This window comes from Anopheles stephensi, chromosome 2 (genome assembly GCF_013141755.1).
Source record: "Anopheles stephensi strain Indian chromosome 2, UCI_ANSTEP_V1.0, whole genome shotgun sequence".
NCBI classification, from domain to species: Eukaryota; Metazoa; Arthropoda; class Insecta; order Diptera; family Culicidae; genus Anopheles; species Anopheles stephensi.
This window is the reverse complement of record NC_050202.1, coordinates 71,304,066-71,329,422: the sequence shown is the minus strand read 5'-3', so window position 1 is coordinate 71,329,422 and position 25,357 is coordinate 71,304,066. Positions and strand designations below refer to the sequence as shown.

The window sequence follows — 25,357 nt, the reverse complement described above, 5'->3', positions numbered from 1 at the left end:
AAGAATCTCTTCCTTACAGCTCCCTACACTCACACCGAAAGTATCTCATATTTTATTGGATTTCCCACCCGTTCATCCAATGTTTGGTTTGAGCATAAGTTATTACGATTTTTCCTCTTCGCTTACCAGGCGTCTCCATCGCTCCATACCGTAGTCTATTACTCTCTGTCATTGCTCGCCCACGATTGCCGGTCTGGAGATCAACCAATCTACTGCACACGAACGAAACGACACGCTAATAAAATAAAGCAATTTACTTGAACGTTCGTTGAATGTGGACATTACAGTTCCCCCCGGCGAAACCGTCGACACACTCAACAACGACAGGCGACAGATAATGGAGTGATTTTCTTTTTCGGAGCTCACCATCCCGGAAAAAAACCCACACAATGAAACCGATTGATGACTCGGTGGTCTCGAAAACCAATCAGCGAAGTTTATTTCGCAACAAATAAATAGCCGAAAAGGACGATCGAACACGAGACGGAGAGAAACGAAAGTAACAACAATCATAATTTCGTTTGGTAAAGAAAAGCATCAGGCGAAGTAGGAAGGCGAATCGTTTTTTGTTTGTTTATGTATCATTGTGCCTTTATGTGGCTAATGAAAGCGATAGAATGTTTCACTTACCATAACATAATGTCTCTGCATTTCCGTTTTCTCGCTCGCCAGCTTATCACATTCGAGTTTTAGTCTGCAACGGGAAGAGAATATAGGATAGGATTAGTTCCAAATATAACAACGATACTGGGTTTCGATCCATATCGTGGAAGTTTCAAATCACTTAGAAGAGTGCTTCAAATGGATAATGAAATTTCGTTAAAGCGTTGTGGAATTTTGCAATCATAGAATGGAATTTAACATACGGATAGGAGAAAATTGCTATGTAGCCGCAATGTGTCTTAGTCAAAATTGCTACTTGTTGTAAGCATGTAGATACTTGTAGTAAGTTTAAACTGATTCTCTACCATTACCCTGCCAGAGTTCCAGAGGCAGTAGTTAAAAATATTTTATTCAGAATTGCTTTTTTTCGTTGAAAAAACTATTTTGCAACAAAAAAAAAAGTTTACACTATGAAAAAAAGGATTGCAACAGGAACATTCATTATATGGCCAGGGGGAGTGAGATCAACGTTCGATTAAATGTCACCAGGCAGCATCCTGTCGTACCAGTATCAGTATGATCTATGGCAGACACGCGATAACCACACCATGTATACATGACCGCCTGAAGGTTCTATAACATGGTACGTACACTGCTCTCTCACTACTGGGTTTGTAACAAGTTCTCGATAGAAAAAAAAAACACCAACTCGACAAAAAACACTTCAAAAACATCATTTTCACCATCAGCCCCAAGTATGGTGTGGTTATTGCGAATCTAACCAACCGGATGTGTTGTAGGAAGTTACAGGTACACCATCACCACTGTCAGAAAAAACTCACACGCATACAACAACAAAAACTTGCTCCGTGTGTCTGTTCATGTCATCAGTATCGGGATAGAAAAAACAAGGGCCAGACGAATCTGTGTAATAAAATAAACCGAGACAAAAGACAGCAAACACCCACCCAAAAACAAACAAGCACCCAATGACCATCGTCAACAAGCGACAACGACCAGCAGCAGCACACGATGATTGAGCTGCTTCTTTTTTATCCTCCATTCATTCAGTTTATTTATTTAAAATCTAAGGCAAATGGGTAGACGTCGGAAGCTACGCTGATGATGCACAAACCCACGGTTCGCGGATGTACGAACGTCGTAGTGTCGGTAACACTCGTCAGGATTTAGCATCCTGAATGGGACAGGACCACCTCGCTGGGTTGAATTTGAATAGCTGAAACCCTCAAACCAACGAAAAAAAAAAAACAACAGAACAGAGAAAAACCTCGAAAAAGGTACACATTTCCCGTTAAACTCTGTTGTTACACACGCTTTGCACTGACAAACAGCATGGGAACATGAACTCTATTTAGCGTCGCAGCGGGTTTGTGTGTGTGTGTTTTTTTTCACTAGAAGTTGTTTCTTTGTTTCGCGTCGGTAACGCCATAGTGTTACGGGCGCGACCACACATCATTCGGGATTTTATTTTCATTTTTTTTTAATTTGTGCCATGATTTGTTACATTTTTCACCTCTTTATTTGTATTACTAGGTGGTGGTTCTAGCTACAATGTGTGCAATACTGGGTGGTTAAGCAAGACCCCTTTTTGTTTGAAGAGCTTTTTTGTTTTAAATTCTATTTTAATTTTTTATAGGTTTTAGTAGTGTTAGTCAGAGTAAAATAAAAATTTACAATGTTTCTCAGGTCAGACCACATCTCACAGAGATCACTTCTTCTTCCTGGGGACTACAACCTCGGGAGGTCTCGGTCTGCCATTCCTGGCATTCTGTAACTTAATTCTATCCCTAGCAAAGTAGTCAGCTCTGCGTACGGGAAGGCGGTCTGGATGGGATTTGAACCCCGGTCCTGCCGTGTCTGGCGCCGTTATCGCTTCAGCCGGAGCCGGACCGCCACACTAGGCATTGGCGACTGTATAATTCCATAATCGAATGATAAATTCCATTGTATGATTGCATACCATCTTACAAAGATTTGCAACATCCTACTGTTTATTTGAAACAATCCCCTAAGTTATTGTAAGGATCAAAAACCTAGAGCATTCTGATTTTTTTCTAAGCTAATGCAATCCGCTTCTATATCTGTAAGGATATCTTCAAGCTGTGAAACGTAAACTGAAGAGCTAAAATGTATTTACAACTTCTAGTTGTTGCTCACAGCACTTTAAATTAAATATCATTTAAAAAAAAGTCTTGAAGCTTCTACATGGTTCAATAAATCAGAAAAATGTCATGCAGATAAGACTGTATTTATTAACTTCATCCTCCCTCAGTCAAAAATATTATTAACAACACCTGCTCGGAAAACAAAGATTTTCTCTGTAATTGGCTTGATTGCTTGTTTAGGAGAGAATAAAAAAAATCACCATCACCGTTTCGTTTTGTGTTTGTCACTTACTTCTTGTGGATCAGGTTTTTAATTTCGCTACCAGGAATTCCCATCGGGCCACTGGCGTTGAGCGTATTCAAATTCAAAACGCTTCTCCTAACTTTCCCAAACCGTTTGGAGGGTCGTAACGGAACCAACGCTTTTTGTTTCACCTTCTTTACCATCGCTAAAAACATGGATCCGGTTCGTTTATTCTTTCGAGGCTCCCCTCTCGGTTTGTAACATTTACATGTTGTTCCCTCGTTACGACCAACAACAAAAAAGGATACACTGGCAACCATGGACAAGCGAAAAAGGCGATTTGCAATCTGTGCCAGGGAAGTTTTTTTTGCCACCTCAAAAACACACGCGCACACGCCTTCAAATCTTCAACTCGCCCCGAATAGTAAGACATGGTGAGCGACAGAGGGGGAGGAAGGCACACGAAAATGGATCGGTAAATCCCTAAAACTCGGTGTGGAACGGATCTCAAACACGAATGAATATTAATCGACCATGCACACACACACACCGAGAAACAAACACACACACACAAACTTTGGAACGGTTTAAAGGGAGTTTAGAAGGACACGGGAGATTTTCTCCCCGCGGGGAAAAGTGGTAATGGTGATGGTGCGCGGCAAGTGATTTAATTTGTATCCATTAGCAAAAGAAACGAAACGACGGATATGATTCCTTTTTTTCTGCTCCTGTTCGCTTTTATTTCAGCTCCCTTTCTTTGCTCACTCCCCTAGCGAGCGAGCGTAAATTAACACAGTAAGTGAGATCTCCTCTTTCAAGGACAGTTTTCGGGGGCTTTTAGCAGCAGCAGCAGATTTTCCGTTCCAGAGAGAACCGAGCATAATTCTGCGCCACGGACCTTCTATTTGCTTTGCACCTTCTTATCTAACGCCATCGGTACGTACTTTCAGGGGTTTTCGTCCTCGGGTGCCGATTGCATCGTTAGGGTGATTTTGAGGTTTTCGATGTCGAAGGGTCGTCCGATGGGCTAGAGGAATCGCTTTCATGATTATTATTCACTTCACGTCAAGTTTTTTTTTTCGTTTTCGTTGCGCTAAGTGCTTCCTGTTTTAATATTCCCCGTTCGCGAAGATGATGTATTCACCCTTACGGGACTGTACGCCAAGCCTTCTTTCGTGCGATGGCGGCAACCCGGGAAGGAACGGTTTTGTGGCAAAGGGAAAAAGAAATCTGTTCATTATGATTGTTTCGATAAAAAAGGGGTTCAGATTTTTTTTTTAGAAAGTGGAGAGAGAAAAAAAAGAACGATTGGTAATGTTGAATGTACTTTTGCTACGGTGGTCGATATGCTTTCATCCCTCAATGATTTACGATTCCGATCGTTCTTGAGGGAATTTATTGAGGTGAGGAAAAATACTGCTTTTAAGGATTATGGGTTTGTTTTGTAAAATATTCTTCACTGCGATACACGAGAACAACATCCATATGGTATAGATGGATAATTCACAGGCTTAGGGTAACAATCCTTGACTGCTGTGAGCTACCAAAAGGGTCACCAGTTTAAAGTGAGTGATTTTGTCCCGGTGATGGCTCTTGGTGGTAACATAACCACCACCACTACTACTACTACAACCAATTGCACTTAATGTTCACACTTCCACGATACATTTACCAACCGCATTTTGCTTTGCAGTTCGTGCTATTACATTAGAAAAGCACCGAAGGATCCTCGGTCGAATCCGGTAGGGGACAAGAAAAGGATATAATGGTAATAACAATAACGTGCAAATGTACAACTCGACCGCAATCGCTTCACTACCACATATAATGTTCGCTTTCTTCCTTTCTTACTTTCTCCGACGTAGCATAAAAGCAGGACATGAACATTCATTTTCCTGCATTTTCCTCTCAACAAATCCTTTCCCTACTGGTAGAAGAATTCATATATGTCTTCTTACTTTTGCTAGCTCACTTGTAAAAACTTATCCTCGATCTCTCTTTTTTTCAAGCACACAAACACACCCATACAGCAACCATCCTTGTGGCGTTGCTATAGAAGCACAGATTGAGTCCGGAATCGAATTTTCTACCCGTACTACCGTGTGTCACCCTCAACATCATCGTGGCTCCGGAAGCTATCTAATCGGTCTTCCAATCTGGCATGTCCTCCCGCCCACCCGTTCGGTGTGTTTTCCGGGAGAAAATATTTCCCTCCGGCCATTTGGAAATATCAACAGCTATTTCTTTCACCTACCCTAAGCCATTTCTTTCGGGCTTTTGTTTGCGATGTTCAACACGATCAACATCTATTCCACTTATTGAGTCGATTGAAAACAGTTGCCCTCTTTTCCATCGCACCCAAACCAACACGCACACAGACTTACCGCTGGGCTTTCGAAAATCGCTTCCTGTTGGAACATTTACTTACAATCGAGCGAATAACACTGTCCGTCTCTCGATTGCGAGTGTGTACTTCAGCTTTCCCGACTCTCTTACCTTGGTGGTGGTTTGGACGAGCCGGCCAAGAAGTGGAATGGAAGAATCCTTCTTCTGAATGGACTGAATGTACTCGAGTGCGAGATTGTGTCTTTATTTGTAATGTAAGAAGAAGTATGCCCTGTGGATAAGGTGTGGTGGTTGGTGGTTTTTGAGACCGATGTCTCTGTGTGAGGAAGCTGGTAAGCGGGCAAGCAGTGATAAAAGTAAATACTAATGCCCATCTGCACTACTCAGCTCATGTACTATCGTCTCACACCAGAACAAATGATGTCCGTTTGTTCGAAGTGCTTTGTTGCTCATAGGAGTGACCGTGCAGAAGCTACGGTTTTGACCAATTAGAAATTACAGTGATCGACAGAAGAATAAGTGTACATAACCTAATCATTGAAACTATTGCTTTCGTTACTAATCAGGTGTTTCTATAAATAAAGGAAAAACAAAAGCTTTATAGCAATTTACTTTCAAATTTGGAAGTGGAATAATCCGTTATTATTTCCAAAAGAAATAATACAAAAGACTTAATTATTGAGAACCTTCTTCTTCCTTGGCAGTACAAGCTCAAGAGGTCTCGGTCTGCCATTTCTGGATTTTTATATATTTTTTATTTTGGTCAGCCACACTTTTAAGATTTCACACAATTATGTAGACCTATTGTTTTGACTGTCACTATATGCATCGAAATTTTAATAAGTTGTATTATTTCCTACGCTTTCTAGTACTCTATTACACCTCCTCTATTCATCATTGTTGTTTCTATATTTTTCTTATTATTTACCTGCAAATTTTATTTTTTAAGCAAACTTTTTTAATTTTGTTTTCAAATTCAATTAAATATTTATTTTACTAATATTCTCACTAAAGTATTAAAATATTAGCCTTAGTACACGTGAACGATTAAATACAAAAAAAAACTGAATAATTTTTTTTGTCCAAAATCACTCACCAATCGCTCCCACAATCCCGCACCAAATGCTCATACCTCTAGTGTTAAAGCTTATCGAACCAAATCGATCGTTCGCCCCGAGCGAAAGGTTGTCATCGTGAATCAAGATATTAATGACGGCGACTTGAGGCACCGCAAGAAGCAAGGTATGGGGTGTGAGTGCGAGACGCGCTACATCGACCAAAAAAAAGGAAGGAAGCGCCAGAGAAAAAAAAAACCGAACGCATTAAACGAACCTCGAACCACTGAACCAGAAATGAAGAGGAACCGTACAAGGACGAGGGCAAATTGATGAGCCAAAGGAAGGACTATAATAACAATAATATTTGATTCCTGTGGAAGAAGAGAGTGGCAGGCAAAGGCAGGGTGGAGGGAGGTGTCCCTCGACAATCCGAAAACCTTTCCTGCTCCCGTCCACCCAAAGCAAACCAAAACGCGTGCGTACCCGTCTCTCCCATCGTCAGCCTGAAATCCAAGGATCGAAAAACCAAATCGAAGGGGGGATCGAAAACTGTGAACAAAGCAAATCGACACTTTTTGCGTGCACAATGAGAGGAAGAAAAAAAAACACATGCGTAAAAGGAAGGAATCCCTCCCTTAAATGGGGAGGAAGGAATCAAAGTCCTCCCTGTTCATTTTTTTTGGTGTTCGCCGCTCACAGACAACGCTGATATAATCTGGGGGAGCGTCGAAAGGACGAGGGATGAAATCACATACGCGAATTAATAGGGGTCGATTGGTTGGTTGGTTCGTTCGGTGAACGAAATCAGCAGAAGTACCGAAACCAAACAACACACACACGCAAAGCTGACAGCTGGCCTCGGGGTGATGATGGTGGTAGGTAGTAGGTATTTGTTGTGAGCTTGTGCATAAGCTCTTTTGCCTTCCATACAAACACACACACACACACACATTGACATTCGCTAAAGTGGTCATAATGATGCACAGGAAACGGTAACGGCACCGAAACCGGGAAGCAATAATGACGGCGAACAAAAAAAAGAACAGGGAACGGAATTAGGTAGGTAGAGTACAACACAAACGAAATTCAAACAAGGGCGAACGAGCGAGCGCAAGGGGATGGTAAGGAAAATCCTATAAAAATGGTTGCTCTCGACCGGAAAACCCGGTTGTGAAGAGGCGCGGAAAAGGGAGAAGAAGGAAGGGACGCGAAAGAAAAGTTAACAATTTTAGCGCCGTTGTCACGAAACGAACTCCCCGAACCTCGGAGCCAAAGGACGGACAGTTGGCAGGGAATGGGGCGACGGGCTAAGGATGGGAAAAACAGCTTGAGCATAGTGTGACTCTGCGCGCTCGTGTGTGTGTGTGTGTGTGTGTGTGCGTGTTTGGAACTGGAAGGGAAAACAGGCGGCGTGTGCTGCGAAATGTGGCCGAATGAAGGGTGTAATTGAAATATAAATAGAAAAATCGGGCCCCGCGTGTGCAAATAAGGGCGCAAAGTGAGTTTAATAACTAACCGAGGAGCGTTGGGAAGGTTGTGGTGACCCAAAACAAAAAAAAATAGGGAAAAGCGGCCAAATATCTAAAAGGGGAACAAGCGAAAGGACAAATTTCGTGCCAACAAATGGGCCCGTTCATTGTGAGTTATGCTCTTCACTCGAACGGTTTGTGCCAACGGTCGACCGAAACGGCGCGAGCAAACGAATTAAAGAGCACAGGCAGGAAGGAGCCGGTCCAGCCACGCTAAGGATTGTTTTGCACTTTTCTCTCCTGCCTTTCCGACTCGTAGCTCGTGGTCCGGCGATAAGTAACGAAATTACACAGACCGTACGACATTACATCCTTTCTTCGTCCGCTTGCCGAGGGTTGCGGCGGTGCCTTTACAATCATGGCTTAACAATTACGAGATTAAGGGTGTTATTTAATTCGTTCTTGTTGCCACCACTTCCGGTGCACTTCGTTGTGCCGTTTTCGCACTTTGTTACGTCTGACATTGTTTGTGTTTTTTTTTTTTTGAGAAGAAAAGGTGATTTGTGTTTGAAATTTAACTTGTAGAGGAAAAAACATATGGTGATTTTTTTTTATAAATGTACGACAATTTGGGAAATTTTTGGAGTGTTTTCACTCTAGAGAAAAAAAAAACTAAAAGCAAGAGAATGGTCAAGCAAGTTTAGATTCCTGTTCATAAATAAAAATGACCAGTTACACTTAACTAAGTATTCCTTTCTATTAGGTGTTCTTGGATTAAAACATATTGCGCCTCAATGTGTTTCAGGAATAAGTTGAGAATCTCTTAAAAGCAACTAAAAAACATTTTCATTCGAAAAAATTGATATTTCCAGATAAATTTCCGTGGCCGTAGAAAATAGAATTGTTAAATGTTATTCTCACATATTTTATATTCTGGTTGCACAACTTGCTTTCCTACTGTACAAAAATCATTACAAAAGAGATATTTGTTCACATTTTGATCTGTTAAACAGTTTTCAATTATTTTTTTCCCCAAATTTTCGTACAATGAAATAATCCTTTAACGAATTGAACCGTGAATTTAGCATTTAAAACGTGAGCAGTAAAACTTTACAGGCACGTTATTTTTATACCATAAAACAGTAGAAACTGAGCAATAACCTTCCAAACAGATGAAACAATCGAATGAAACCAATAAACACTGCAAACAACTACATCTGTTCTGTGTTCCCTCCAACTCAATGCCACAGCACTAACTACCACACCACAAAAAAAAACTAGGTGAACATGTTTTTATTGTTCCTAATCACGATCAACCATCCGGCCAGCAGGCAAAAGGGCCAAACGCCATAAGGCATCATCGCTAGAAATGCATCGGGCACACGAGAGCAGGATTACATAGCAATAACACGGAGCAGCTGCTGCACCCATCTCATTCCCAACCATCAGCATCGCACACCCATCGACACACCGATCTCACCTGGGCAGCGGAAGGGACGCAACCACCCGACCTAACGCGCCGATAGAAAAATCTTCCCGAGGGTGCGTCGTATTGCCCATTAATTCCATTATTCAAGCTTAGCTTCCCTCCCCAGTTCCATTACGCTTCATTCGGTAGTCCTTGAAACGTCGGTTTTTCCTCACGGCCTCTTCCTTCCTTTTGCGTTTGGATTCCTGCTGGTGGTTCCTTCGTTTGCCACCTCATTATAAACATTACCCGCGTTCCCTCTCTCCCACCAGGCAGGCTTCATCGGCTCGTTCATCATTATATGCCGGCGGCTTAATATTAACCGAAAACCGGTCGAAAGCGATTCGTTCCTGCTTTCATCGGGGAACTCCGGGTGCGCCGATGTATCATCATCATCATCAATGTGCCGTATTAATTTGTTTGGTGCATAATTTCAATCAAGCTGTTTTCCGGTTCCGGTCTGTACTCGAACCAAAGATACGTTTGTTTTATCTTACTCTTTTTTTGTTTTGTATTGCTCTTCTTCTTCCGTTCCGTTCACATCGGCGACGAATTATTTTTTCTGTGTTGAAATATTTATTTTCATTAACATTGTAATACTTCAATCTTTTTAAAAACCTCAGTTAGAGCAATGTAACTAAATGAACCTACGAATTGTTGAAGCATTTAAACTGTACAATGTACCTTTGTTGCAAGAACTACGCCAAATATTCAAAGGTACGCTCTTAGCTACAACACAAAGCTCCATTGACGTAAAGCACCACCCATTCAGAGCCTGTTTGTCAAATGAATTCTATCCGAGAAATTGCTCCTTCATAATTAACAAGCTAATCAATGCGATTAAGGATGTTTATTCACCGTATCACCTTGATCACTGCTTTCGCCTCCCCCCAGTGGAACTCCCAGCCTAACGTTACGAGTTATGCATTCGGGCCTGCCATGCAGTGCAGGATCCATTGAAAAGCTAAATCCATTAACGTTATTTGATACCCGGCAGAATATGGATTCAGAAGAGAGCGAGAGAGAGACGGCGAATGAGGTAAGCAAACGAGAGCGAGAGAGGGTGTATGACAGACAGTGATGGGAAGAAATGAATAATCCGTTGATTGTGAGGTTAGCCGTCGTGTCGAGGGCAAATTTGTGACACACAAACACACACACACAGCTTTAATCCAATCCCCATCCACACACAATAGTTTGTGATGCTATCAATTTCAATTTCTATCCTTTCCAAATTCCCAACCCACCTCATCACACTCACGCTACGGATAATCCAAAAAGTTGGCGAATATACGGCTCTGCTACCCCTCGGCATCCGCTGGCGGTGGGCGATAGTAATGGTGAGAGTAAATATGCGCCACACGTGAGCATAATAACAATTAAATTAATGATTACGCGGTGTTCGGTTTCCTTCTCGGATAACCTCTTGGACAACGGGGCGGTAGCCCCGGAAGGCTGATTAACGACGATTCTCCCGCCGCGAGCAAGTTTCGTTTGTGTAGCTTTGCGCTAAGACGCTTCTGTGGTAGGTGTTAGCTCTTGCAGGCAAATATTCCGAGAGACGCAAAACCCGGGACAAAACGTTGGCTTTGGAATAGCAAGCCCGTACATATCCTCCGGGAGCGCTCATGTTTTCCAGTGCTTAGTAGCTCGGTCGGAGCCTCTGAAAATTAACATCATAATCAGCTGCTAATCATTTGATTCCGTCCGCGGGCGAAAGGGATAAACATCACAACACACTGTATCAAGCGTTCGCCGAATTGCTACTGCTGAATAACTAAGATCCCCAGAGTGGGTATTAAGGTATTGGATCGTTCAATCACAACAGCAAACTGGTCTAAACTGGAGATGTTAGACGAAAATAAACCAGGATTCAAGATTCCAAATAAGACATTCAACGATAAGTTTAAAGCCATGATGGTATTATAAATTAAATAATTTAATCTCCCTATAGCAATACTTACGAATGGTACTGTGCCTGGAGAAAGTTGAATTCCTCCTTAATCCGTTCCAGCGTTTCCGCTATCGTAAACTGACGCCCCTGGGGAGGCGGTCCCTGTAAAGATTAAAGAAACAAATGCGTTAAAAGTCAACTCCAAAATATTCAAACATTTTAAGAGTTAGTAAATAAAATATTCAATATTACTACAACACAAAACATTATTATTAGTCACCCAAATCCTCATACAGGCTTGATACCAACTTCACGCGACGGTCAGGTGTTTTAGTGTTGCAAAAGAAAAAACTGATAAATAGGTCATAAAATCCCACCACCTCCAAACAACATCCAATCACCCAGCTACCGAACAGGACCAAAACAAACCGACTCGTGTGTGGCAAACGTCCAACTTGCGGTCGGTTATGCCCACCCACAAACTGTCCTGGTTTGCGCCACCCAACGGTCAATTAACTATTTATGTGCACGAATTAAATATAATTATAGTTAAATGCACCTTCAAATTGGCAGTCATATTATCAAATTGCTGTTGTTGCTGCTGCTGCTGCTGCTGCTGCTCTTGCTGCTGATATCGGTGTTGATATTGTTGGTGAGAAAGCAGCCGATGGTAGCCGGCCGGAGCCAATTTGTCAAACCGTAACCGTACGCGTACAGGCGCACACGGTTAGCAAGCGCAAAGCGAATTTAATCTACCAACAGGTAAAATGTTTTCCTTTTTTTCCACGACGCAGATATCCTGGACGATTTTAGGACATCCGATGATGCTGTCGACCGGGCACGGTTGGTTTACACATTTGTTTTCGCACTGTTTTCAGCTGTCACAATTGACACTTTCACTAACATAAAGGAATTTTCTTCTTTGGATGTGGTTTTGTTTTCTTTAGATCTTCACGATTGATATTTAATTCACTTGAAAACAGGATATAAACACTAATTTAAATAAGCTTTAAACGCTCTTATTTATCAAGCACAATAAAATCACAATAGCACATTAACTTAATTTTTTCTTACAATATTAAGACTACGAGTACTCATTTTCTTCATGATCTTGCCATAATTTATTTATTTTTATTGGTCAAATTGACATGAAAAATCACATCAAAACTAAAAACAATCGCCACACCATTCTCATTATACGGTTACATTCCAAATGAAAAACGATTACAAGTAACATGTACTGTGCACGCTCATGAATCTCGTTATCTCATTGCACGATGAACATCATGCTGACCCGTCACTTTGTGTAATTCATCCGTACACAGCGAAAGTGTGAACATAATTAACCTGATTAATTCCTTTCCGTCGACAGATGTAGTGGGGAGAGCGAGAGAGAGAGAGAGTGGGAGAGAGCGCGCGCGAAGGAAGGACCTATATTGTTTCATCGTAACAATAATAATGTTTTATTCATAAACTACCACTCAACGTGGCGAATGAAAAGTGAAACAAATGAACTGGCAGAAACGGTGGTATCAATGTCAAATTATTGAAAAATGAGAGGACAAGAGTTGGAATGGTTTCACATTGGTAAGAGAGAGAGAGAGAGAGAGTGAAAGAGATAGAAACCCGACACCGACCATTGTGGTCGACGACAAACACAAACACACACAGCAAAAAACCTCGTATGAAGCACGAAAAACGGAAAAAACATAATGCAAGTTGCATTCACTGATTAAATACTGTCAAATGAGCATCATCATATCATCCCCGGTTTTCCCCCATACCAGCACGCAGCAATGCCACTCAATTAAGCGATCATTTGAACCCACACACACACACGCACAAGGACACTCGCACACGCACGGAAGGACGGGCTTTTCCACCCAGCAATAAACGGTACGGTCGACGGGTTCACACAACTCCCGGTTCACGCTTCACTTCGGCTGTAAAGGATACACGTCCGCAAGCATGTCCCGTGAGCGTGTCTGAGTGTGTGTTCCTGCATGGCGAGAATTCCACCGAAACGGATACCGGTGTTTTCTACGAAACGCACCCAATTTACGGCACCCGCTTATGTGTTGGTGTCGTCAGTGACGTAGCGCACAAGACACCCCACGGGCAGGCGAATGGTGCGGACATGCGAAGAGACACGGAGCAAGCGCATCACCATGCGATGTCCATGAAAGGGAGCGCACACTCCTGGTTGTTTGGGAAAGCAATTTTCGAAACATGTTGACGTTGTTCTTCCCTTGAAGCATAACAGCTCATCGAGGAGAGTGAGTGAGAGCGCTACAGAAGGAGAGATACAACACACCGAGTGCTTGTTGTTTGTTTCATTTAGTGACTTCATTTTCACTCCTGATGATGAAAACACTCTCAAACTCTCACTTTTCATTCGTATCCTGCTCAACGAACAGGGCACAGATATACACACACGGACAATACGAAAATATTACATATTTACACCACTAACACACACACGCACCCACTCGTCGCAACAAATCCCTACAAACCGCACTGTGTACATCGCTTCACACAACCAACCACGAGAACGACGACGGCGAGGACACGAGGATGCGATGATGAGGATGACGAGTCGCTTTTAATGCGATTATTTAATATGCTTTAATAAATGATTAAATTGTCCACTGCCAGGGCCGACCGCGGCAAGAGGCGACCAGTGAAATGGAGGCCGCCAACGCCAACCACCAGAAGCGATGTGAACCACGAGATTGTACCATTCTGTCACATGTTTTTCCCTTCTGTTCGCTACCGCCGAATGGTCACTTGGCCTTTTTTGTTGTTGTTGTTGTTGGCCTTTTAACATGCCGCTCTCATATACATATACATCCTGCTGTGTATCCTTCTTTCACTACACATACACACACACAAACACATCACCCAATGCGCCTTTGCAGTAGGGCTACCGTAAAGGATGCCTTTTCATTGAGGGAAGTTGACGTTTAAAGCGATTTATGGTAGGACTCTCTCTCTCTCTCTCTCGCTCCTGCTCTCAAAAAGGCTCTCTCTCCCTCTCGCACATTCTTACACACACACGTAAAGCAATGCTTCACTTCGAAATTCGTTATCCTTCCGTAGGATCGACATAAACGTTTGCGTTTACGACGCCTTACTTCGGGTCTGACGGAAAGCATGAGCTAAAGGGGCCATGAGTTGTGCGGTGGTTCGCAGTGACACATTCACATTGAAATGAATACTTTTCTATCTTTTTCTTTTGTTTTTTTTAAAGCTATCGAGTTTCTGGCACGATGCTAAAGTTGCACGAGGATTTGTTGGATATTGAAACAGTTTCACTAATCCCGAGGGTTTAACTTCCCACTTGCTCACAGTTTAGTAACTAGCACGAGCGATAATTATTGCCTTTTCGCCTTTGTTTTACTTTGCTTCACTCGAGGTATTGTACCAGCACCAACACATCAACGACATCCCACTATTCTGGTGCCTTACAATTTCAAATTTAAAACTTATCACAACAAACGCAAATATTATACCAACGATTATTCACCGCTTAAACATTCGAACTTTTTCACGATGCCCACCGCCGCATCCACCGTACACTGCTGCCTTCACCCAACCTTCGCAACTGGTAAACGTTTCCTGCCCAAAAAAGACTCTCTCAGTTCAACCGCGCGCGCGTCTTGATAGACGTGAAACAAGTTGAAATTTTCTGCCAAACTGCAGAGCAGCAGCCTCCCGTACACCACGGCGTTCAACACACAAATGAACCGCGTTCCTCGAATCACAGCCACCCGAACACCCGAACGACGGGAACTCAGTGGCACAATTCACGCTAGGACCAGTTCCCGGTCACTCACGTGAACTTCAACCATTCCCTTCTACATGCGTTTTGTTTGGGAACGAGCGATTTTCGTCTGGAGACAGTCTGGTGCACGATTTATCTGTTTATCAGTGTGAAGAAAAGTGAGTCAAGGTGAGGAGGGAAAATCTAGCTCTATCTGAAGTGTTCATTTTCGCGAATGAAAAAAAAAAAAAACAACATCACCACACTTGAACGATAAACTTCGTGAGTGTGAATGAACGCGTGGAATAAAACGGTACGGAACATTATTTCCACCCGTTGCGCCATCATTGGTGGGTTATGGTGGTGTTTTGTCCTATCTTGCCGCTTTCGGGTTGCGCTTTCTCCCGGTGGTTGCTGATTGCTCGGTAAACATACACGCACGCACACCACATCTTCTTCTCCTTCGTCTGTGTAAGCGATCCTTTGGTGGGATGCAAACCGAACAACCAGCATCAGTTGAATCAACGCCAACATGGGACGCCCTTTGCAAGCGATCCTTGAGAACGGGCCAGAAAGGGTCGCGGGCAGAATATTTGTCACCTTTAGACGAACGAGCGGTAATGAACGAGCGGGCATGCAATGTGGCCTTTGTACGATGGTTTTCAATTGGAGCCACTGGTAGCAGCTGCTGCATGCAAGGGAGAGGGAAAAAAGCCCTCATATTAATTCACGCACCGAAAACCCAGCTGCTGCTGCTCATTTCATCGTAACCAAGCTGCACAGCTCCGGGTTTACAATGGAAGGCCGAAATCGAAAAGTCCGACCACTTGAATGGCTGGAGTAAAAGCCAATCTCTCATGCGAACAGTTTGAGAGTGTTGAGCTAATTAGCAACATGGCTAATAGACGGATGATCCTTCAGCAAGGATTAGGGAAAGTGGACTGTAGACTAGCGCTGGATAAAGATCAATTTTTAGTTGAGCAATCAAGAGATTAATATGCGTAATTAGCCAACGAAGGGAATCCTGAGAGGAACAACAACAACAACAGCCCTTCAATTAGGACTCCTTTACACTGGGCTATTATAGGCCCATATCAACTATTTACTTCCGCAAATGGCGCTAGATGCAACGACGCGTAACATCAAAACCCTCGAACCTCCGATGTGTGGCCTACACAAATCATCCGTCAAAAAACGGGGCCTCACATTCTCTTTCTTGTTTGCATATTTCTAGTGAATGAAGGCAAAAAAAATCTCTTCACATACATGCACATACACACAAATATCCCACGGTTGGCATGCGTCGTACACATAACCACTCGTCACCACCGACTCTTCCGCTATGTAAGGATTTTCCGGCCATACTTTTTTTGTCTTGCCACTGTACGAACCCGCTAGCAAAGGACAAAGGACACGCATGCACACACGAACGCACAAGAACGAACGTATGAAGAAAACATGGAACAGAAGCTAAAAGAAGGCAGAAGTAGCAACAAAAAAACACCAGGATAAGCTTGTCACAGGAAAAAAAACTCTCCAACCGCTTCAAGGGTTCGGGGGAATGTGTTTTTATGGCTTGTCTCGCTTTCCTGGCTGATGATAACGAATAAAAAAATCGCTCTCACACACACACACACACACCCTGCCGTTTCCGGAGGATTCCTTTGCCTTCCCTTCATCCTGAATGCTTCTGGTTCACGCTGGTGGTGAATCGCGTCTATTTTTTTTCCATCCGTTCGAGGCCCAGTTCCGCACACATAAGCGATGGCACGCATCACTCAAACAGCACCCCGAATGAGCACGAGGCATACACAACAACAAAAAATGACAGGGAAACAAGGGAAGCAAAATCACCCAGAAGCAGTGAACCGAAATTTTGTAAATCAATCCCTCTACTCTTGAAGTGTGTGTTTCCTCAGCCCAGAGTCATCGGTTCGTCGTCCTTGTCGATGTATAATTTCCATGCTTCGTCTATGGTTGGCGTTGTTTTTTTTTTTTTTTTTTTTTTTTTGGCTGTTCGTCCTCCTTCTTTTCCTTTTATGTTTGTTCATTCGTTCACCACCAGCGCTTTTCCGTCCTTTTCCAACACACAGTTCTCACCCCGTTGTGTCACTCGGCCGCTGTCTCTTTCCCACCTTTATACCTTTCGGTCACCTATCCGCATTCGGCTGTATCAAAGCAAATCGTGACTTATGGGGTCGCTTTTACAATATCGCTTTCCTTTCCTCCATTCCAACCCTCGCCCTCTCGGTTCCGAGGGGGGGGGGTTGGAAGGACGATCTACGCACACTTCGACATCGAAACGGCATAGGAAAGGCAGCACTCCTTCGCCACGATGGGTTTCAATTTTCCACCATCTGTTCCGTCCAGCGTTGCTCTACTGACGCCTCACGAACCCCTACCCCTGAGCCTCTTTGTGGGCTGTAGGCTGCGGCCGTGCTGTATTTGTGTGCTTCTCCCTTCCATTCCGATCGGTTCCTCTCTGTGCATCCCTTTCTAGCGGTCTAGTATTTTCAACTTTTCACCACGCGAAGCTTTTTTCCGAACACTGCACTGAATCATTTTCTTTCCTTTTTAGTGTGTACATGAGTGAATGTGTGTGTGTGTGTGTGTGTGTGTGTGTGTGTGTGTGTGTGTGTGTGTGTGTGTGTGTGTGTGTATACAGGGAATCTCTTACCAATTCTATTACCGCGCACGATTCTCCCCCAACGTCAAAAAAGGTTTTTCCCCAATTTTCCCCACATTTTTTTCCTTCCTTTCTGTGTGTTCCCATTCCCTGCACACAAGCACAATCGGAAAAAATGTCGGAAGCTCTGAAGCTCGGCAGAACATTTTCACACCGAACCGTACAGATCCTGCTCCTTTTTTTTGTTTTGTTTGTTTGGTACTCACGCTGTGGATGAGGTTGAAAAAAAACGAAAGAAAGGAAAAACACAAACGCATTTGCTTGACTCTTTCCTCTCGGGGTAAAACGTCAAAAAATGGTTCATCAAATGGTAGAAGCAAAAACAACCACCACAAGATGAACTTGTACGAAGGCGCATAACACACCAAAAAAAATCCGAAATGGCACACCGTGTGGGGTTGGTGTGTGCCAGTGTGATGAGTGAGTGAAACTGAGCCAAATGGAGCACAGCAAGCGAGAAGTAAGCTTTCCCCGGATGGGGGTGACTGCAGCATGAGGGTGAACAAAATGCAATCATGCATGGGTTTGCCAAGCAGCTAAATTCGTTGCTCCCGGGACGTGGACGAGAAGGACGCGCAAAAAGAAAAAATAAAGGAAAACACAACAGTAAACAATGCCAACAACAACCAAAACAACAACAGTGCACAAACTGGGGAGACTGGAAGTGAAAAAGAAGCTTTCGCCCATTTTAAATGTATTAGTACATAAACATTTCCATTTGATGCTTTTTGTTCTGTTCTGCTTCGAAGAGATACAAGCTTTCCCATCTTTTGTGGCTACCCGTGCTTTGTGTTGCGCGAGTGTGGCGGTTTTTTTTTCTTTTTGCTTCTACTGTTTTATTTGACTCGCTCAACATGAGGCTGTTTTAGTTTTTTCTGCTGACGATGTTCACTATACCCGGAACAATGGACTCGGTTGTGGTGTGCATAACACATCCTTTTCCACACAATTCGCCAGTGAACTTTTAGGGCGCACTGTTTCGTTATCACTATGGTGATTGATCTGATACTAAAGGGAGGGAATTTTGGTATGCTTTACTTATTTTATTGTTTCTCTTTATTTGTTTCTTCAATAGTTAGATGATAACGTGATAGATTGAGCAATTACTTGATAAGTTGGCTTTAAAAGATGAAACGCGCGCCTGAAGCCACACCAAGCCAAGTAATTCAAATATATTTACGAAAATGCGAGTATATTTTTTCAACGTATATACTATATTGAAGAAAAATATTGCCTATAAGAATTTATGTAGCATAGTTAATTTTTCCATTTTGGTCGCAAAAAAAGGATTTTTTTATCGATTTCGGCCATTAGATAGCCGGTTTTACTGCTTATTTAATTAATTAATTAATTAATTGATTTATTTTAACCGAGCATGCCCGGGATAAGGCAAATAACAGGGAGGAAATGCCTTGTTAATTTTTGTTAATTTTTGTGAATTTGTAAAAGTCAACACATGCGGTGTTGACAATACGGCGTCAAGCCGTAATCCTAAAAATATAAATAATTGATTTATTTCGGATTTTGATTTACTATACGCTTTTTTTATTTTTATTAGTACTCTTTGATTTACTAGACTTTGATTACTAAGTAAAGCCACAAAACAAGTTATGAACTGGTTGCGCCTAACGATATGCAACCAGCGGAACACGATTTAGGGTAAGCAATGAGATAGAGTAGAGAACTAAATCAATGTACAATGAGCGGTCTGACTAACACTAGACAAATAAGGATAGCAGTGTAATAGTTATAATGAATTAATTATTCCAAATCTAACCATCGAACAGAACAGAGCTAGAGAAACATATGCGATTGTCGACTTGCCCTGATGGTATCAATCATCAAGAAAAAATTAATTATTCCCGCAATCACACGTACACTTACACCATTCAAATAACTGTTCATGTACTTGCGAGAAACAGGCGTTCCGCAAAGAGCAAAACGTAAACAAGACTAGACTAAGCCTCGTTCACGGATGGCGAATTGGCGTACCTGCTTTTATTCCATCCATTCATGAAACTGCGCCAAGAGTGTTGGTTGTGTTAATTATGCGAAACTCAGAAATGCCACTTCACTTGTGGTTTTATTAATGCTAGATAGATGCTTCCACGAAACACAGGTGTGAAAACGAAGTTCCATGCTTCGCGGGACGTGGAAGCGGTAATTCAGCTTTAATGTAATAATTGTTTCTTCGAATTGACGAAACTACAACGAAAGGATCCATAAATAAAGGTACACAAAATAAAACTTATAATCATTTTTTAAAATATTGTAATCAATCGCTTCTATGGAACTTGAGCATATTTAACTTCTAAATAAATTTACTCAATAATACCTAATAAATGATGCAAGTCATAGGTAGTAGCATCCAGCGCTGAACTGTCAACTCTTCATAAATAATGCCCCACCTCATAACTCTGTCACATTCAAATCGTCTTAACTATTTACTTATGCCAAGTGGTTTCAGATTCTTTTCTTCCAACTGCATCTTAATGTGCATCAACCACAAGCTGATTCACTCTCAATTGCTTTTCCGAACCAATTAACTGAGTCAGAAGGAATGATTCTTCTATTTTTTACCTTTCCAGTGTGTGGTATTCAAGCTCTTCCACCTGTATCCATTAAAATTCTTACACAGCACGAGCCGAGTAGCTGACGTACCGATACCGCTCTTCGTAAGAAATCTTAAGCACATAACACATAAGTAGCTGATAAATATTGTGGTGTTTCAATTAATCAAACCTCCTTACACACACACATGCAACCCGACGGGTCGGAAAAACGTTTACCACCTCACCAACCGACGTACCATGTGTCATGCAAGGGAGCAGATTAGTATGAGCACCATTTCCTTCCTGCCCAGGAAATGGCATGCGTGATGCGTCATAAATTCACATTAGATAGATTTAATCATTATTAGAAGACAACAAGGTTTAGCTTCTATTGGAAAGGTGGTGTGCGTGCGTGTGTGTGGTACGTACAAGAGAGACCGGTGGACTCTTCTGAAACCAGCAGGCGTACGGTAGCTGCAGTACTTTGTAAGGCAATACTAGTTCCAGCAGCTGACGTAGGCCATCTGAGAACGTAACGACAAGGATTACTGAACACATTTTTAGAAAATTGTAATTCTTGGGGGTCTGGTTCACCCTTGAGGGGCTGGTACGAAGCAGAAAACCACATCAGGATGTAAATTACTCGTCATCCTGGTGCTTGTGCGAGTTAAGTTCCAAAACGAGTGCAAGAGTCAAAACTCGCCTTTGCCTCCCTGCCTTAACCGCAAAACTCAGGTTTATACTCTCGAAACACATACACACGTACGCAGCACACATACGCACTTGTCTCAATTGTAGGACTTGTGGTTAGACACTCGACACCAGCCAACTACTTGACAAGGAGCAGAGGAGTTGGGTTTATATTCTACCCCGATGCTTCATTGCGATTGTGGAACGATCCTGTTATTTTATGGTTCACTTATTCCCCTGAGGATAGACGACGACGACGACGACAAGGATGGTCTCTTTCCCGGGAAGCATCATTTGCCGGGGTTTTGGTATGGTGGAATTAGAATTTATTACCTCTAAACGTGCTCTATCTGTTACTCTGCACTAACCTTCTCCGTAAGGATGGGGTTCCAAGCTAAGCCTTACCTTCAGCAACATCACATATCACATGACAGGAAACATGAGGACTTACATCGGTTGCTACGTATTTCCCGTCTAACTATGGGACGTACGACAATCTCCCTGCTGCCCCTTCCGATGATGGTCGGTTTCATTTACCACTCATTTACTTCACAACACACGCACCCTCCCCCGTGGTTATTACGCCCATCCGCCGTTAGGGTTAGTATGTCAAGAACGATAATCATACGTTTGCTTCTTCGACCAGGAAAACGCCCTGTAGTGCTGGGGTTGGAAAGGCATCAAATATTTTCAATTGAACAAGTACCACAACTATACTTTCGGAACGCTAAATGCGTAATGGGAATTGTGGATAGTTGGGAAGAAGAGATTTCAAAACATCCCGACAGTGCATAACTTCAGCTATACAATATGCTTCAAATAATTCAGACAAATCAATTACTATTCGAGAGGACAATCAATAATCTCACACACACAAACCCCGAGAAACCATCGGTAGAATATAACGCCACCTTTCCCATAATCCATAAAAAGCAAGAAGCAATAAACTAAACTCCTAACACCCCCATCCCTCCCTAAACATTGACATCCGCATCCGATTTTTCGCACACGCGAACTCGGAAAACTCTCTGCCCTGCCGATAAAGATTCCAAATATATTATCCTTTCTTGGATGGTGCTCCTATACTCCTTCTTCATTATTTTTCGCCCTAGACATGTCGCGCTTACCAACCAACCAACCAACCGACTAGTATTTCTCTGTGTGTGGCTGTGTTTGTTGGCAGCAAGAGAATGTGTTTCGCCACCGTACGATTTGTGGCACTTTGCCCCATTCAACATCCGTTTTCCGACCGGATGCGACGTGTTTACCACCGGCAGTTGAGCAAAAAAAAAGGGAAGTCGTCCACCATCACCACCACCACACCAAACACAAAACCAATTTTCCTTTCATCATCAGCAGTAAAGTTCGCTTGATTGTTGTCGATGCCGCTTTTTTTGCTGTCGCTTGCTCCATTCTCGGGCGCTTTCTTGCCTCCGCTAGTCTTTTTGTTTTTCTCGCCGATTTCGGGACCGAGAAAATGGAGAAAAACGGGCAAACGACCTAGACACCGTATTCTGTCGGCGCTCTCGGTTTGGGTCCGGTGTTCGGGGGCAGACAAAAGGCTGAAAAGCTTATCCTTAAAAACCCTGAATCCAACAGCCCGGGGGTGGGGCTGCCTCTTGCTCTACTCTTGGGGGAATTCCCTTTTCGCATGGTGAGAGATGAAACCAACTCGGCAGCATCACTTGAGGCAATAAACCGGTAATAAAATAATAGAGTCTATGTTGCACGCCGAACGTTTCGGTGATGGTGGTGGTGGATCTCGTTTATGGGATTGTGTTTTTGTTTCTTCTTTTCGCTTTCAGTTTTATCTCCCCGTTTCTTTTCCCATGCGGGTGAGCGTGCATGCTTTCACCAAGAGACGGGCAGCGGTTTCCAAAGCAATGTTGTATCAATGTTGCCAATTAGAAGCATGAGTTTGTGGGGGGTGTCGCTTTCGATATTTTATTTTCGGCAATTTTGGCCGCTATTTCAATTCGCCCGCGCGTGGGTAGGAAAAGGTGGGTGTGAAAAATTCATTTCAAACTTTTTTATTGAACTCTTGGGGGAGCTTCGTTCGAGGAAAAACTAACATCCGAGGGATGTGTGAAACGAATGGGATTTTTGTTTAGTTTTTATAAACGAATCCATTAACAGATATTCAAGGGTTTAATGAATGATCGTGCTGTTTGCTTAAGTAAAGTAAAGTTAAGTTAAGTTAAGGATCCATGATTTGTGATTCATTGACCACTTGCCTAGTCTTTCAGAATATCTGATAGTTCAAGAATTTCTTATTACATCAGACAAAAAATTGGTGCTTTTATTGATAAAATTCAGATCAATTTTTAATAATTTTCTACGAAGACAGGGTTTGAAATTTAATGTCAAACATGTCATATGGAATGTTTATAGTAACGATATTTGATTGTGGACGCCTAATCAATACACTATAGAAAAACATCAAACCCAATCACTTGCGTTAACTGATCCATTAGTCGACGGAAAACGATTTATCATTTATCAAATCTCTCACTAACAGCACCAGCCGAACAGACCAAACCGACAATCGCACACACAAACTCACACATACGCAGCTAAACAAGGAAAATGACAAATAGAAAAGCGAAACGATGCTTTGGCTGTCGCCCAACATCACAACATCACTTAATTGGTGTGTTACCATGGCGCTCCCTACCGACGAACCGAAAATATTTTCCACAATGAGTATACACTTCACCCACACCACCATCACCGCACCGAACTTTGGCGGGGCGCAACGAACCGTGCCCAGCAGCAGCGTGAGGTGAGCATCTCCCTGGCAGAGAACGTCCAACGAGAGGGTGGAAGAATTTATTCTCAATTCTCACCCCCCCACCCCACGCCAGTCGGGCCGTGGTGGAAAAACTTTGGCAGCACAGGCGCCTCCAGCGACCAGACTCTCGTTTCGTTGATAATGGAGAAGATTTACTGGCGGCGGGCTACTCTGTGTTGGGTGGGGAAAGGATGCCTCGTGGAAAAGCGGGATGCAAAGCAACACTCCCCGACGGTAGGGAAAATGATTGCAATAGAACGGTTATTAAATTCAGCTCTACCACACCCAGCACCGTGTACGGATAACATTCTTTCGGATTTTACTCGTTTTCCCCCATGCTGTGTGTGTGTCTGTGCACACGCCCCTAGTTTGTGTTCTCGTGTTATAATTTAATGAGTTTTGATAATTTGGCATTTTGATCAACTGTCTTTTGATTGATGTTGATTTGATTGAATTTATTGCGAGATGGGTCAGGCACATTTCATTTTCTGTATGAGATTGTGTAGCAGGTCTATGGCAATTGGCAAATTTGAGCTTAACTAGTTAAATATTACTCATGATGTTGATTACCATGAGGGTAATGTACATAATTTTTAAATTAGTTTTTTTTATAAAGTTTAAGCAATTCTTTATTAATTTATTTATTTTAGCTGGACTGGAAATATTTAAATTTTTTAACATTATTAAAGCTAATTTTTAGAAAAAGCATCAACGAGCCTTAACAAATGTATAACCAAACAAATGATTTTTTTTAAATATCAGCCAAACATGCGGATAACGCCAGTGATACAGTTTTACTGCAGCATTGCCCACGTCAACTTGAACAAAGTCCTTATGTATCTTTGCATTGTCCACTTTATCTTGAACGAAATTCAGAATTACCTGTAACATTAATAGTTTATCTCGTATACTTTCTCACAATTATGCCACCTTTCTGTTCGCAAATGCTGCAAACATCAAACTACACAAAGTAAGTACCCCCTACAAATACAAAGTATTAGGCTTGCATCGTTATTCAGTTTTTATATCACATCACAAATTGTATTATTTCATGTTTACACTCCAAAAGCTACACGAGTGCGAACAAAAAAGCTGCCCAGAAATAAAAACTACAAACATTTTTATTTCCTGAAACTCATCCCCATTTCATACAAGCGTTACACAAAAACCCAACATCTTCACAGTTCTCACACTGTGTTTCCCATTCTCTCGCGCGCGCGCACACACACAAACACGTACAATGAAACACAAAAACGCATCCGCATAAGTTTGTTCTGTACTTTCTTTGCCTCTCCTGTCAAACTCTCACCTCCCCTCCCAAAGTTACTCCTCGTTTTTAAAACCTCTCTTGACAAAGTAAAACTAAAAACACAAGAAAATGTATAACAATTCACCAACAAAACAGTGGGAGTGAGGGCGAGGGTGTGGGGAGAAAGGGCGCGCCCGTTACGGTAAGTGGTGCGAGATTTTCCAGAAAAAGCAACATAAGTGGTTTTGAGTGTGGGGAAGCGACCCGAAAAACGAGACAGTCAAAAATGTTTTCCGAAGGAGGAAGGAAAATCCCACCACCACAACACTAGCAGCACACCGAAGGCAAACTAGGCAAGAGAGTAGGCAAGAGAGAGAGTGAACAAACATAATTTGAAAGGTAAGGAGAAGGGGGGGAA

At 42.5% G+C, this 25,357-nt stretch overlaps 1 protein-coding gene across 23 annotated transcripts in view; it reads right to left on the bottom strand.

Moving 5' to 3' along the window:
- Window positions 1-25,357, bottom strand: part of LOC118504642 (protein groucho) — a 184,214-nt gene that overhangs the window by 62,844 nt on the left and 96,013 nt on the right. For 16 of the 23 annotated variants that reach the window (XM_036039377.1, XM_036039391.1, XM_036039376.1 and 13 more), the window contains 2 exons: window positions 11,279-11,370; window positions 631-694 (listed from right to left, as the gene is read on the bottom strand). In XM_036039377.1, the coding sequence (XP_035895270.1) occupies window positions 631-694; window positions 11,279-11,370 (156 nt within the window). Of the gene's footprint in view, window positions 1-630; window positions 695-11,278; window positions 11,371-11,767; window positions 12,216-14,720; window positions 15,429-25,357 lie in introns of those variants that run through there. The other 7 variants (XM_036039387.1, XM_036039383.1, XM_036039386.1 and 4 more) reach the window with 7 other exon arrangements.